General features: G+C 45.7%; 1 protein-coding gene across 3 annotated transcripts in view; it reads right to left on the bottom strand.

Annotated features, from left to right (window-relative positions):
• si:ch211-176g13.8 (F-BAR and double SH3 domains protein 2) overlaps nt 1-15,249 on the bottom strand; it is a 34,113-nt gene that overhangs the window by 10,576 nt on the left and 8,288 nt on the right. For all 3 annotated transcript variants that reach the window (XM_061248998.1, XM_061248999.1, XM_061249000.1), the window contains exons 3-11: nt 14,890-14,935; nt 8,163-8,239; nt 7,572-7,716; nt 7,147-7,280; nt 6,324-6,378; nt 5,975-6,103; nt 5,550-5,672; nt 4,226-4,321; nt 477-593 (exon numbers count right to left, since the gene is read on the bottom strand). In XM_061248998.1, coding sequence (XP_061104982.1) covers nt 477-593; nt 4,226-4,321; nt 5,550-5,672; nt 5,975-6,103; nt 6,324-6,378; nt 7,147-7,280; nt 7,572-7,716; nt 8,163-8,239; nt 14,890-14,935 — 922 coding nt within the window. The remainder of the gene's footprint in view (nt 1-476; nt 594-4,225; nt 4,322-5,549; nt 5,673-5,974; nt 6,104-6,323; nt 6,379-7,146; nt 7,281-7,571; nt 7,717-8,162; nt 8,240-14,889; nt 14,936-15,249) is intronic.

The following is a 15,249-nucleotide window of genomic DNA, read 5'->3' on the forward strand; positions in this document are numbered from 1 at the left end:
GTTAGAGACGTATGATTCTGTTTAGCAAACAGCAAGCAGAGCAGTAAAAAAAAAGCCCAATAAAACCTGCAGAACTCTCAGGAGACAGACTGGCCTGGAAAATAAACTTTAACGATAAGCATAACCTCTTGCGACGGGGGGGGGGTTCAGGCATTTCAAAGTCAAGGAGGCCCTTGTTCGAGATGTTCAAGGCGGCGGCGTGGAGCATGTGTTTGGGGAACTGGAACCTCACGCAGACACAGACACAGACACAGACACAGAGTGGCTCCGAGTACCCGGGAGATGAGAGGTTTCACTTACATTTCACAAAACAAAACCTGTCACATCCACATTCCAATTTGCCCAGCCCATGTAAAACTCTCGGCTGCAGCATACGCAGGAGTTCATTCGCGTTTTGACACCCAGCGGCGTGCCTAAGGGGTTAACGGGGGCACAGACGGGCCTGAGGGTGACTCCGGTGAGGGCGGCTCTCTCACCCTCCGGCCGTGGATGATGCTCTTGTGCTCCCGGGCCGCACGCGTGGCCCACTTGCGAGCCTCCTTGTTCAGGCTGTGCTCCGCCGCGCTCCCCGTCTCCGTCTGCAGCTGCCGGCCCTGGAACACACAGAGGAGCGGGGGCCTCAGCCAGGGACCGAGGGGCCGTGGGACGGGCCCCCTTCCCCGCAGAGCAGGAGCTTCCCATGACCCCCCCTACCCGTCGTGGCTCTCCTGCCAATCGCGCTGACCACTGGAGGAACAATGTGCACCACAGCCTCAGGAGACCGGGGACAGATGACCGTGGAATGCAAATATTTGGAAAAGGGTCATTTTTGTCCTGCCATTTCCTATGGTCATTTTAACTGCTGCTTGCAGATTAAATTACATTAATTAAATTAAATGCACTCCCAGAAGCCTCTTTTTCCAACTAACAAGCAAGGATTTTAACAGCATATTATAGCATTCTTATCGCAATATTGAAATCAAAGTCTATTGGAGGACAGGTCATTGATCAAAACTGAATGTATTTTTTGGGCAATCAAACCATGAAAAATTAACTAGTTAATTAGTTATTTATTTTAGCTCAAATGAAGCCCTAATTAAAGATAATTCAACAAAAAGCATGAATAAAATATAACATGTTCAAAGAATGAGGTTTACAAATAATTTAGTGAATTGAGAAATATCATCAATATTTGATTTAAAATGTACAAATAGTTTGGTGGGTAGAAATATATTTTCATTCGGCTGGGATTCATCTCATCTTTCTCTACTGTCACCTGCTCGCCAAACAGGCTCCCTTGGTCTGCTTATTAAAGCTGCACAGGAAGTGTCTTCCTTCAACTCACGTCTGTGCGAGCTTGGTTTGTGGGCTGTGGTGTAAAAAGAAGCAGCTGGAAACATCACACGCTAAGGAGGAGACCGCATACTCGTCTAAACGTTCGTGCATCAACTACACGCATGTTACTACATACGATTGGCCGTGTCGGTTTGATTGGAAATATGAGGAAAAGAATACAAAATAATTTGTAATCTTTGACAGCTGTAGTATTTAAAAGAATCGATTAGTTTAGCTGATTGAAAAACCCCTCGATGATACTTAAGAGGGTGACAATACTTATTATACAACGGATAGGTCCGGTCCATTGTCTCTATTGGTCAGTTTGCGTTCCAGCCGTGCCAATATCCACGACATACTCAGGGCTAATTGGAATCTTCACACATCTTTTAAAATTAATCTGCGTTTGTAGATCAGCGTTATCTACTTTGTTATCGAAATGAACATAAGTTTACATTATCATCGTCTCGCCTTTAGTAGCCTACCAAAGTAAAGTAGAATGAAATGAGTGAGTTTAAAGTGTCCTTTGATTTGGAAAGCAGTAGGAACGAACAAAATACAACTTTTAGGCAACGTCCACGGATCTAAATACCACACCAAACCCTGACGAAGCAACACTAGAGTTTAAATCCCTGCACGTTATCTGGCAGTGTCCCGATAAACGTATAAAAGCGTTATGGAACCTGTTACCTTTGGCATATCATGGATATTAGCACAGCTAGCGGGGTGGTTAGGCACGATATACCACGGGGTTCTCATTCCATAGCGCCTAATTGTGTTATGGAGTCATTTCTGCAGGCACAGTCTACCAGAGAGAGCGCCTAGTCGGGTCTATGTTCAGAACTAAAACTGGGGCTCCACATGCCCCTGAGATGATGTCACTGCTATAATGCCTCCCATGTGACCGCTACAGTGTAAAGTCGTCATTCCCCCACTTTGATCCCACACCCTTTAAGAAGAAGCCCAGCTGTGGAAACCACAGTGAGAGTTTGTTGCTGTACATACTGCCAGTCTGCCGACACATATGCATATACGTTCAGCTCCGACTAACACAGAAACCCTCTATGCTGAAATAATAGACAGACAGACCCCTCAGGTTTTTAGCGAAAGTTCCTGGAAACAATGATCACTGGACAGACACATTACAACGTAAGTGCATAGAAAGTTTACAATATGCGCCTAACAGTAGGCTAGACAAATCCCACTGCAGGCTATGTTTAATGTTGACAGTTTACCATCCAAAACAGCAGGAATGTGTGCACTTCCAAGTGAGCCCATGGTATCCTATACTCAGTGAGCCCAAGACTGCGAATAGCAGGTTGGACAACTACAGATTGTGTGTACACTTCTCGGTAGGCAGTTTTTCTTTAATGTATTTTTTATCAAATCTATCTGTAACTATGTTCCCGTTCGAGCTAGTAGTTCAAAAAGCTACTGCCTTCCAGGTGCCACAGTCCTTTGAGCTATTCAGTGACCAATTGTGGTAGACTAGCGCCACCTACAGTATAGGAGTAAAACTGTCCAACCAGTTACTGGGAACTTCCCGCAGCACTCATTTTGAATGACTCCAACTGTGTCCATCACTTGTTCAGGCTTAACAGGTACAAAGCATAACCGTAGAAGACAGCCTATAGGAAATTGCCTTTGGAATTAGGCGTTGAGACTGCTGCTATAAATATAAATATAAAAGTAAAAAAAAGGGGTTAAGTATAAAAATAAGTGAAAAAGTAAATACATTTAAAAATAACCCCTAAGCAGATCACAGGTATAAAAAAAAAAAAAAAACCACAGGTGGAGATGGGAGCCTGTTTTCACTTTACTAAGCACAAGCCAAGAGTGTGTGTCGGTGTGTTTTGTTTGTTTGGTGTATATGTATGCTAGTGTGCATATGCGTATGTTTATGTGTATATATGTCCGTGTCTGTGGGAGATAGGGGGGGGGGGGTTGCTGGCTATATGTAGAAGGCGCTGTGTGGCGGCGGCAGAGGAAGTGGACCGAGCGCGCTCAGACCAGGCCTCCTCACAATGCCCCCTTTTCATGGGCCGCCCAGCCTTCCGCCAGCCCTGCGCTCTCCCTCGCCCGTCAATGCGGCCCTTCTCTGGCCCTTCTCCCCCCCCCCCCCCCCCCCCCACCCCCCCCACCCCACCCCACACACTGAATGTACTGGGCAGAAAACAAAATCGCTAATGTTTCATTAGGAACAGGCGTCCGCTTGTTTGGTTTCCAATGAAAACAGGGGCCTGGGGTTGACAAATTGTCTACAGTGCTGTGCGCAGGGCTGTCCGTGGGATGGGCGGGCGGAGGGCGGGAGGGCGGGGTTCTGGCACCGTCGCGCTCCCCTGCCCAGCCTGTTCGGGCCAGTCAGGGGAAACGTTACATAAAACATACCTGTCTTCAGATACCATGCGCCTCAATGTCTGCAGCTGCGAACATGACAAGGAAAAGAGAAAAAGGCACGCCCACCCGCCAACCTGACCGAAACTGAAGATGTACTTGCATGCCCCCCAGGGCACTCAGTTATACTGTGGATAATGCAATTTACTCTCAGGTGAGCAATACTGTGTGTCTGTTGACATTTCAGCTGGTAAATGCACATAATTGTTTTCTCAGCTTACTTCAGAGTATCTCTGATCTTTTTCACTACAGGACTTCAAGAACACCGAGAGGGAACGCCTTCCGAGAATGGAATGCAAAAATATGTACATTCTATAAACTTCAGAATATAATTCATTAGCATTAAGGAACGTGGATACATACCTTTGAATGCATGCTACTGAACTGTGACCCAGTTAAAAAGTATGATTTGATCTGATTTATGACCCATTCCTCACACGCTGACGATAGATATGTGCTGCTGCTACGGTCGGCTAAAACGCACAGAGAAGGTAAGGTTGCTAGTGCAGACGCTCACAGTGTCACTTTCACAGGGCTGGAACTGGAAGGCTGGGGGATTGCAGAACACCGGATTCTCCTGCAGGAACACCTGCTGGTTGAATTCTTGTGTCACCTGAGAGGAGAGAGAGAGAGACACGGAATGCTTGGACACAAATGTACTCGCACGCTAAATGCTGCACCGTACAGTCACGCAGGTCCCGGTGATTTAACTGCTGTGATTTATGTACTGAAATTATATAAATATGCAACACACTTACAGAGTCATGAATGCACTCCGACAGGAATGAAAGACACCCTTGCATTCATACATTAAAAAGGTGAGCAGATTAAGCACGAAAGGCCAAAAATGCTGCACGTTAACGAGTTTGCCATGAACTTCGGCATGAAGTGAAAACAAATCATGCATATGTAGAGTCTCTGAATCAATTCGAAAGTCTGAGTCAAAATAAATTTGTGGGATAAAAAAGGTGAACAAGGAGAGAAAAAAAAAAAAAATTATTATTATAATTTTTTATTTTTTATTCTTTGTTATTCTCCAAGGGACAAAAACAGAAAGCCAACAGTGTCTGTGACGGATCTTTAATAGCGCAGTCCTGCATGGCTGACGTGCTGATAGAACAGAGCACATGGCTCTTAGCTCGCCCACAGCGCATTATTTTTTAATGGCATGGCAGGTTCAGGCTCTAGGTGAAACTCGAGGATGCAAACGAACGTGATACTGGTTAAAGCAGCACAGGACATCTGATAATACAGCAGCCCTTTCTGAGTGGAAACACACCAAACAAACTGCACCGTAACTGGTTTTCAAAGGCAGAGGATAAGACCACATGGACAGCAATAGCAACCTTTTTTTGTATTAGCTATTGTATTGTTGTACTCAGGGTCTTCTAGCTGCCAACTGTGGTATGCTAGTTTGGAAGTTGATTGTATTCTTTAAGGGTTCTGATTATCTGTAGGTTTCCACTAGGACTCGGAACTGTACTGTCCTCTCAGGTCCTCTTCGCACTTGTACTTGTGTTTGATCTGCACTTCGTTGTATGTCGCTCTGGATAAGAGTGTCTGCTAAATGCCATGTAATGTAATGTAAAAAAATGACCTTGTGGAAAAACTTGATACATTTTCAACTGAATACGATAAGTTCCAGGGCACTGAATTTTGACCTAAGGCTGTAATAGAATATAAAAGGTCACAGTGAGGTCACTGCTAAAAAGGGGTAAACTAAGATTGAATATGTTCAGGCACAGGACAGCTTGGCCTCAGTGTGGTTGTGTGGAGGGCAGGAGAAGAGAGGAGGAGGAGGAGGAGGAGAGGAAGCTGAGAGGCGCTGCCCCGTGCCTCACCCTGCTGGACTTTTCCAGGACAGCCTGGAACGTGCTTCGGATGGCCTGGAACATTTCCAGCTCGGCCCGGCAGAACGTCGTCAGATAATCTTTAAAGTGATCATAAACGCTGCCATCCAGGACCTGCAAACGCAACACCGTTAAAACACGGGCGGGACAAAGTGGCCAGCCAGAAACACACGCACGCACGCACGCACACACACACAAACACACACACAAACACACACACAAACACACACACACACACATACATACACACACACACACACACACACACACACACACACACACACACACACATCACCCTTTCAGTGAAATGAGAGGATCTGTAAATATGATGTATATGATATATGATGGGGTGGCCTGTAGCGTAGTGGTTAAGGCACAGGATGTATTAGTATGGTATTCAGCCATATCAGCATTACCTTGATGCAGCTGATCAGGTCCGTGTCGTAGTAGCGGTCGTGGTGAGCGTTGGCGGCCGCCAGGGTGAGAAGGTATTCATTCCTGGCGTGTGTGGCCTTCGCATTGCAGTCGCTCCGCTTTGCTTTTAACTGCAAACGACAAGCGGGCGCACAAGACAAGCAAACATCACTCCCTCCGTCAGTGGAAACATTTTTAAGGGAACAAATACATTATTCAAGATGTGGAAATTGACATGCCTCTCAAATCCTTTTTCCCTTTTTTTTTTTTTTCTTTCCCCCACACCGCAGTGGTTCACAAGAAGCCTTTTCTCCTAGCGAGGGCGCCTTGTGACAACATGGCAGGGCTTACCTTCACACTGGCTTTCTGTAAGCTTATCCTGGACTGAAACAGACTCAGCTTAGACCTGAAAGAGGGCGGGGGAGGGGACAGGTATTAATCCAACGCTCAGATTGCGGGTTTTGTTTTTCCGATGATAGACACTGAAGTCAGGAGCTCGTATGCACGCTTCACCTAACACCTTCTGAACACTGCTGTTTAACTCCAGAGAGAGAGGATCAGTTCAATAAGGTTCTTAACTTTGTCTTTATTTCTTGCTGGATAATACTAGTTATAGAATAGTAGAATAATAGTTCTTGGGGAGGAGGCCTATGCCATTGCAAGGCTGATAGTTTTACTTATGCAGGTATGCATGTATTTATGCATAAATGCATATACTGTTATTATTTGGACTCCATGATGGAGATGTGCATTGGGTATGCACAGAATGGCAGGGGATTGCTGGTACTTCAAAACTAAAGACGCGTCTTTATAAAACCATTTCATCTGTCTATGAGCTGTTGCACAGGGCTGGTTACCATACTCCCGAGCAAGGTACCTTACCTCTGCTTACAGTGGAAAAGTACTGGAGTGTCAGAATGATGTCACGGAGGGGGTAACGCAACTCTGGCTGACCTTTAATATCTAAAACGCGGCAGGTTTCTTAGGCATGTAAATAGCTGGAGGTTCTTGTGTGAAGGATGGGGACAGGGCTCAGTCAGTCGGCACAAGCCCAGTGTGTGCGGGTGAATGAAATGAACAGCCTGCAGAGGGGCCCCCGGACAGGGCGCTGACACTGTGCTCGCCCCTGCAGGCTGTGGGCGTGGCGTGGCTCGTGCCGCGATGGCGGACCTACTTGGCCTCCAGCTCGACCTTCTCCCTGACGGCCTGGGCCACCTGCTCCGCCTCGCTGTACTTCTTCCGGGACTTGGTCAGCTCTTTGACGGTGTCCTGCAGCTCCACCTGGACGCAGCTCAGCTGGTCAATGTACTGCAGCAGAGAGAGAGAGAGAGCACGGGGTCATTTGAGGAGGGAGGGGGAGAGAGAGAAAACATCACAAAAAAAAAGGGAAAAAAAAAAAGCAAGAAAAAAAAAAACAAATTCCTAAACTGAAACCGATACGCGAAAAGGGCGTCTGCAGTGAAGCCGCGTTATTTATCCGCTGAGCTTACATAAGCCAGCCGTGAAAGTGCGAGTTACGCAACACTACGGCTCCGCCCTGACGTCCCGCGGCAGGAGCGTGTCTGGACCGAGGGAGCGGAGGAACCCCCGGGGCTCTACCTTCTTCAGCTGCTGCTCCTTGCACAGCCGGGAAGACTTGGCCGGGTCCGAGATCTTGTTCTTGTAGTTCTCGCAGTTGTTCATGCGCACCTGGGCCAGCTGCACGGTGCTCTCCAGGTAAGACCTCCACACGGCATAGACATTCCTGAGGACACAGACAGCCACCGGGGGAAAGACGGTGGTCCACTGTAAAGATGACGCTGTGAGAAGACTGCGCGGCCTACATATCAACGTATACAAAGGATGAATCACTTCACTCAGCAAAGTTGAAATTTATCTGTCCACCGAGGTCTATAAAAAACAGCTGAAGAACCACTGCTGCAAAACAACTCTGTAAGGGGATTTCCACGCAGCGCGGGTGGTCCTGAGCGGACAATGAATGACGCACGCACAGGAATAAACCCCCTGCTTCGTAGTTTCATTTATTCAATATTATCTTATCAAAGAATAACAAAAAATAAATGAAGGTTTATCCTAAAAAGGAAATACTTCATGCTTCTCATTTAACATGGCCCCATTAACACGGTACACGCCAAATGAGACAATGGGAGAATTCTGTGCCAGATCTGCAGAAACACATCCCCGTCTTACTGAGAGTGGCCTTGTTCCTCCACTGCCATGCCCGGCCATTCCCTCTTTAAGTAATGGCTGGCCAACTTCTGCAGAGCCTGAGATCAAACAGGAAAAACAAGAGATAAATTAATTATCCGGATTATAGCAGATCAGCACAATAAGTCAGTGTGGAAAAATAGTCTCAGGACTTCTACTGCATGCCAATCATTTACATTTGCCTAGACCAAAGAGCACACTTCACACAGGCCTGAAGGGCAGCTTCAGGGAGCCCTGTGGGAGAAAGGAAACAAAACAGACAGTGGGAACTGATACTGCTTTGCGACTGGTCCACTCTGACAGAGATGATCACGATTGGTTGAGAGACTGACCAGAACATAGCTTCACCCACACCAATGAAACAAGACCAGTTACATGGTCAAAAAGCAGAACCAAAGTAGCAGTCGTGTTTTCTTATTTTTCCAAAACTCATGCAACCTAACTTTCCAACAGCTTATGTTTTCAAGTTCAGAGACTTGTCAGAAGTGCCAATGTACACATTATGATATTCTGACCTGATCCAATTACAAAAATATGTTTTATTCAGTCAAGGAAACTGAAAACCTTATAGTTTGGCAGCAAAGGACTGTCGAGCATTGCGGCCGGACCTTAGGGGAGATAAACACGGAGAAGGGAATATGGGGATAAACTCCACCCCACAAAACGACTACTCTCCCGGGGGCAAAAAGCAGGGTGTGTGGGTTTTGGCAGAACTGAAACCCCCGTCGCCAATCACAGAGGAACAGAGGAACGCTCTGACCAACCAGAGGAAGGATAAGACGAGACGTGATGGGAGCACAAAAAAAAAAGAAAAGCGAGCGAGAAGAAAAGCACTCCGCTGACCGAGGCTCCAGAGCAGCAGGGGACAGCAGATGAAGATCAGAGACTTGGCCAGGAAGCGCCGCTCCTCCAGGCCACAGGCCTCCGAGGATATCTCACTCTCACAATGGGGGGGCTTTCACCGGGGGTGGCAGCCTTCCTCTGTGGGAACGGTCCAATCGGATGGTGAAAAGGGTCCTGTGTTCATTCAGACGAAGACCCCTTTTTATTGGCCAGGTGGCGCCTTTGAGTGCCTTTCTGGGGGCGGGTGCCAGGGCACCTGGGTGGCACTCGAGGGGGGCTTGGGGCAGAGCCCAGACGGGGTCACCTGACTCCGCAAACAAGCCCACAGGACTCCAGGATGCCACCTCAGCTTGGCGTGTTGTGCGGCTTTCGAGTTTGTGTTATCAATACCAATGGGCCGGTGGAGGAGTTCAGCTCCAGCTCTCACTGCCCCTCATTACTGCAGCTGAACTAGGGCGGCCTGTAGCGTAGTGGTTAAGGTACCTGACCCCGCAAGGCCGCTGGTTCGATCCCCGGTGTAGCCACAATAAGATCCGCACAGCCGTCGGGCCCTTGAGCAAGGCCCTTAACCCTGCATTGCTCCAGGGGAGGATTGTCTCCTGCTTTGTCTAAATCAACTGTAAGTTGCTTTGGATCAGAGCGTCAGCCAAATGACATGTAAGATGTAAGTAAGTGAAGAGGATAAAGTACATGTCAGAAAACTGTACTGGCCATCAGGTAAATGCAGAAGGCTTGTCTTGCAAACTGTGAGCAACACAGTTTGAACCATAACGACTCATCCCAGTGACCTCACATCACTTCTCAAATAGCGTAAGTCACATTTCAAAGAAAAGACTTGGGTCTTTTATTCTTATTCTAATTGTACAGTTGATGGTACCTGCAGCAGATCCACATCTTTGAGAGACTAGGCATATTGCACTTATGTTACTGTCTTTAGCATTAGTGCGATTATTTTAGCAAACTCTGTTAAATGCCGTCTGTAACTTAAGTAGCTAATTAGTTATTCATTAATTGACTTATTTGCTACATCCCTGTGTTTGCTAGCTAGCCAGCTGAATAAGCAAAAACACCGCCTCACTGAATTACACACAGTTTGCAAGGGGTAATACACCCTAAATTACTTCAGAGTATTTTAAAATTACTAATTAAAATGAAAAATAATAATAATTAAGCCATATAACTCCAATTTGTGCTAAAAAAAAAAAAAAAGAGCCATGTGACATCACTGTGACTCACCCTGGCAGCAAGTAAAAACAACAACTTTGATGTAAGCGACTAATGCCTCAACTCTGCCCCTCCTGTTGACTGGCAGGGCAATTCAAACATTCCTGATCTGCAGAAGATGAAAGGTGAACATACGTGCTGCATACATTAATTTTGCCGTGCAGAAAGGAGCAGACCGAAACCCACTGGTGATGTCCGTTATAGTATTTCCCAGAGCCATATTCCTGATTGCATTCTGACTTCGATGAGCCACCGAAAGGCTCTACCCACGCTGCCCACAACTGAAACCACAGTCTCCTCTTTTATAATTATGAAGTGGGCAGAGACCCAGCAATAAGCTGGCGTTTCAGTACCCTTTAACCGAAACCGCAATTACCGATGACCGCAAGGTAGCCGACACGTCTAATTTCACACGGCGTGCAACGACAGTGCCAAGTCGGCAAGTCCCTATTGCCACAAAGAAGTCACAAACTGAATCTTGCCTTGTTTCGTCACAAGACATCATGGGTAAGTGGCAGAAGTGTCGATATAGTCTCTTCCCTTTTGGGCTCTTAGCTCTGCAACATGCACAATTTTTTTTTGGGGGGGGGGGGGGGGGGGGGGGCAAAAACACTTTCACAAATCTCTGAAAGCATCAGTGAATGGACAGAGGCCGCTCTTCACTATCTGCACAGCCCCCCTCTTGTTTCCTGCGCAGAACATCTGTCCGGTTGTTCTGCTCATGGACTGGGGAAGTCTGGAAAAGGGAAGGGACAGCGCGTGAGGACAGCGCTGGGTCCAGCCAGCTGCCGATTCCTGTCAACATCAGCCACGGCGACAACCTCGAGGTACCAAGCTGCTTCCACATCCTCCAGAAAAACAAACTCCCCCACAACACACTGAATGAGACCATGTCCCCACTCCGCCTGAAATCTCATTCACTCATGGGTCCCATCCCAAAAAAAACCAAGAGCTGGTATCCCGCTCACCCCAAGAGCAATGGCTGGAAAAGAGAACTGTGCACATGCACGTAAGAATGCAATGTGCTTCCTTACAACAAAGGACTTAAAATAGTAATGCAAGATAATGTATTATGATTAAGTGTTAAATATGGTGAGGTGCAAAAAAAAGTGGTTTAAATGTCTGTTACAATGAATCTGTACGTGAGGGAAAGCAAACCTGAACAGCAAATGTTACAGTTAAACATGAGACCTTTCTGTAATTTTAAAGCAAGATTGCTTTCCATTTTCATTTTTTACTGTTTATAAATGACTAAAAAGGAAAAGGGCCCTGAGCAAAAGTTTGGGAACCCTTTTGGATTATTCTTTGTTACGTTTTAAAAATAAGATTAATAAGGCCCAGACCCAGGTGATTTTACCAGGTTATGGCTTCAATGAGTCAGGTGAATATAATACCAGGTCTGAACTTTTAATTCTGAAGTAACCCAAGGGCTTCTAAAGTATCCAAGTGCAGTGGCTGTTCTGTCTGGTGTTAACAGCCATGGGTTGCACTATACACTCGTCCAAGGATGTCCACCAAGAAGGAGAAAGCTACAAAAATCTCAATGTTTCAAACCACCTATTTCCCCTGTCAGGAAAGATTATTAGAAATTGGAAGATAAATGGAACAGGAAGTCAAGGCCAGGTCTGGAAGACCAAGAAAACGTTCTGATAGAATGGCGCTGTGAAATCCAAGGAGAGATCTCAATCATGCCGTACATGCAATTTCTGAGCTAGAGGTGTTCTACCAGGAAGAATGGGGAACAATTCCAAAAGCAAGAACTGAAAGAGCCTTAGCTAGCTACAGGAAGCGTTTTCAACCTCTTATAGTTGCCCGAGGTTGACAACTCATTAACTGACAGGGTTCCCAAACTTTTGCAACTGGCCTTTTTTAATTCTTAGAAAATTTTGAAACTGTGATAAATAAAAGGTAATCTTGCTTTAAAATGTGAAGAACTGTGTCACCATTTAGAGGTCAGGTTCACTTCCGTCCACCAAGATGTTGTAATTGTAAAAGGCTCTTTGACCTTTTGAATATGACGGTAAGCGCGGCTTCTAAATCAGGGTGACGACAGTCGGGATGAACGAGGGCCATCGTTCCTGTGCCTAGTCAGCGATCCGAGGAGACGAGGGGGGGAAAAAACAAAAAGCGGCCCGTTCCCCCTGCTGCCTCAGCATTCCGCCCCTGAAGATTAAAACAACAGGATCTCAGTCTTTCCTGCTCTGGCTGTTCAGAAGGGATTAATTCCAGAGTGAGGAGTGACTTCCCCGCACTTAAATCACTGGACAGTAAGCGGCAGTAAGCGCTCCCCATCACATTACATCACATTACATTACATTATTGCCATTTGGCTGACGCTCTTATCCAGAGCGACATACAGTTGATTAGACTAAGCAGGAGACAATCCTCCCCTGAAGCAATGCAGGGTTAAGGGCCTTGCTCAAGGGCCCGACGGCTGTGCGGATCTTATTGTGGCTTCACCAGGGATCGAACCATCGACCTTGCGTGTCCCGGTCATGTACCACTACGCTACAGGCCGCCAGGCTGGTGCAGTTTGCTGTGGCATGGCGGCATGACTCCCTGGCACTCGGCACGACTCCCGCCCAGGCAGTGGCTACATGCGCATCCTATTATGCCGAGTTCGCCCTCACTACTGGAGCAATGGAGGCTAATGCATATTATACTGTACAGTCCTGGAGCTAAAGGAGAGCACAGAGCAATGGTACATTTCACCAAGCTTGCTCCGTTCAAGTGGTAGCCAGGCAGCAATCTCAGAAAAGCTTCCCAAAACGGTTCTGTGTAGAAGAGACAACAGTCCCTCAGCTTTTAGGTGAGAGAGAATAAGCCGCCTGAGTAATGTCCGCAACGGTATTTATTTCTGAACTCCTCCAGTGACAGACAAATTAGCCCCTTTTCCACAGAGGAAAAAAAGAAAAGAAAACTGAAGCAAGATGACAAAAAAACTTAAGACAATAACTGGAGCGGCTCAAAGAGACGGATTTAATTTAAATTTCCATTTTATACTACAAGTCATAAACATAACCTTTTGCTTCCCCCCCCACTGATCTTCTCACCCATTACTTCCTGCTACTTACTCCCATCTTCAAAGTTGTCAAGGCAACACGTTTCAGTGGTAATGGGGGGTAGGGGGGCTACGGCCACAAAAACTTCATTGCCTCCCCCTCCCCAAAGAATAATCTCCATTCAATAAAAAAATGACATGGTGAAACCATATAAACTGCAGGGGTAATCCCAGCAAAGTTACACCCTTTAAACTGCAGCAATACCAGCATGTTACCCTTTAAACTGTAGTAATCCCAACACGTTTACACCCTTAAAACCGCAGCAATCCCAGCACGTTTACACCATTTAAACCACTGCAATACCAGCACGTTTACACCTTTTAAACCACTGCAATACCAGCATGTTTACACCCTTTAAACCACTGCAATCCCAGCACGTTTACACCCTTTAAACCACTGAAATACCAGCATGTTTACACCCTTTAAACCACTGCAATACCAGCATGTTCACACCCTTTACTGCAGAGGGTAATCCCAGCAAGTTTACATTATATAAACTGCAGGATGTGATGCAGATAATTCACACCAATAATGTAATGTAATACATTGATATATAATATATTAATATATTAAAGAAATACTGGCCCAAAGCTAAAATCCACACCTACTGACAAATTATTTTTGTGAAATCATGCAGTTGCATCATTATTCAGACAGGAATGACTTCATCCAAATTCCTGCTGATAGCAACCTGATTGTTGGCACCCGATTTTGCCAGAACATTTGACCCACCAGTTTGAAACTGGCTGTCCTCCTGCAGTAGCAAAGCTGACCAATGCACTCTCCTATACTGTCAATCCTAATAGCAAGGCCAAAGTGAAATGCTGAATCCCTTCATAGCAAAGATAACAACGGTACAGCACAGCTACATTGCAACCTGCCACAGGAAAACAACCCGCAGCACATGTGGGACTGCAGCCACATGCAAGGATCACACCACATGCAGGATTCTGGGGTTTTATGCAGAAAAAAAGGCTAAATACAGGCCAAAAACACTACTTTCTATCAACACGAGACTATTTTCTTTTTTTTTTTTTTAAGATGACAATGGGCGATGATCTAGACCACAACAAAATAATTATTGACGTTTCTTTGACCCAATAGTCTTTTGGTGTCTGTTTGTGTTGTTTATTGACCATAATATTTACATCTCTGCAAGATTCAAAGATAAAGCGCATAATTTGAATGAGAAGTCAACATGAGGAAATTAAACTGAGTACAAGCATAATCGCTTCCAGAGTTTTTAAAATTATTAGCCTGTGTGCAGAAATTAGTTTTAATCAAAAAGCCAAAACATTACTTGGAGGTTATTTCATCCCAGTTCCATTACAAGAGTAATACGAAAATTATGGATGACATACATTAATTGCTATTGTGACTTTGCAAATTATGGCAATTGTTTTTGGGGGGGGTTTTTATTATCAGAAAACAAGTCAATTAATGAAAAATTCAGATTTTTAAATGTGTTTCTACATACCTGCACATGGGCAACAAACCACAGTACGCAAATGTGCACCAACACACCACAGCATCTACCTGCCCATGCACCTGTGCAACAAAAAATGAAGCAAACTGTGTACCTGTGCATAGTCTCTCTCTATGGCCGACTTCTTCTGACTGTATGTCCTGTTGAAGAGAAAGAACACGTGAGACAAATGGACAGAAAAAATAATACTACAGATATGGCCACAAATCCGCAGAACTCGAAATCTGCAAAAAGTCTTGAAATCTATATGACAGATGGAATAACATGAAGACACATAATCTGAGATGTAGAGCCATGCTCAGGTTGCAGCAATGTAACTAAAGGAAACAGCCAGTGAGATTTCCAAGGATACAAGGCTTCCATGCCTTGTCCCCTGTGACCATCCCAGGTCAAAGGTCAAGTGGGGTCACTAGCCCTATGGGGTCAAGCAGTGTTAATGAAAACCTCAAAAATA

Source organism: Conger conger, chromosome 7 (genome assembly GCF_963514075.1).
Source record: "Conger conger chromosome 7, fConCon1.1, whole genome shotgun sequence".
Taxonomy (NCBI): domain Eukaryota; kingdom Metazoa; phylum Chordata; class Actinopteri; order Anguilliformes; family Congridae; genus Conger; species Conger conger.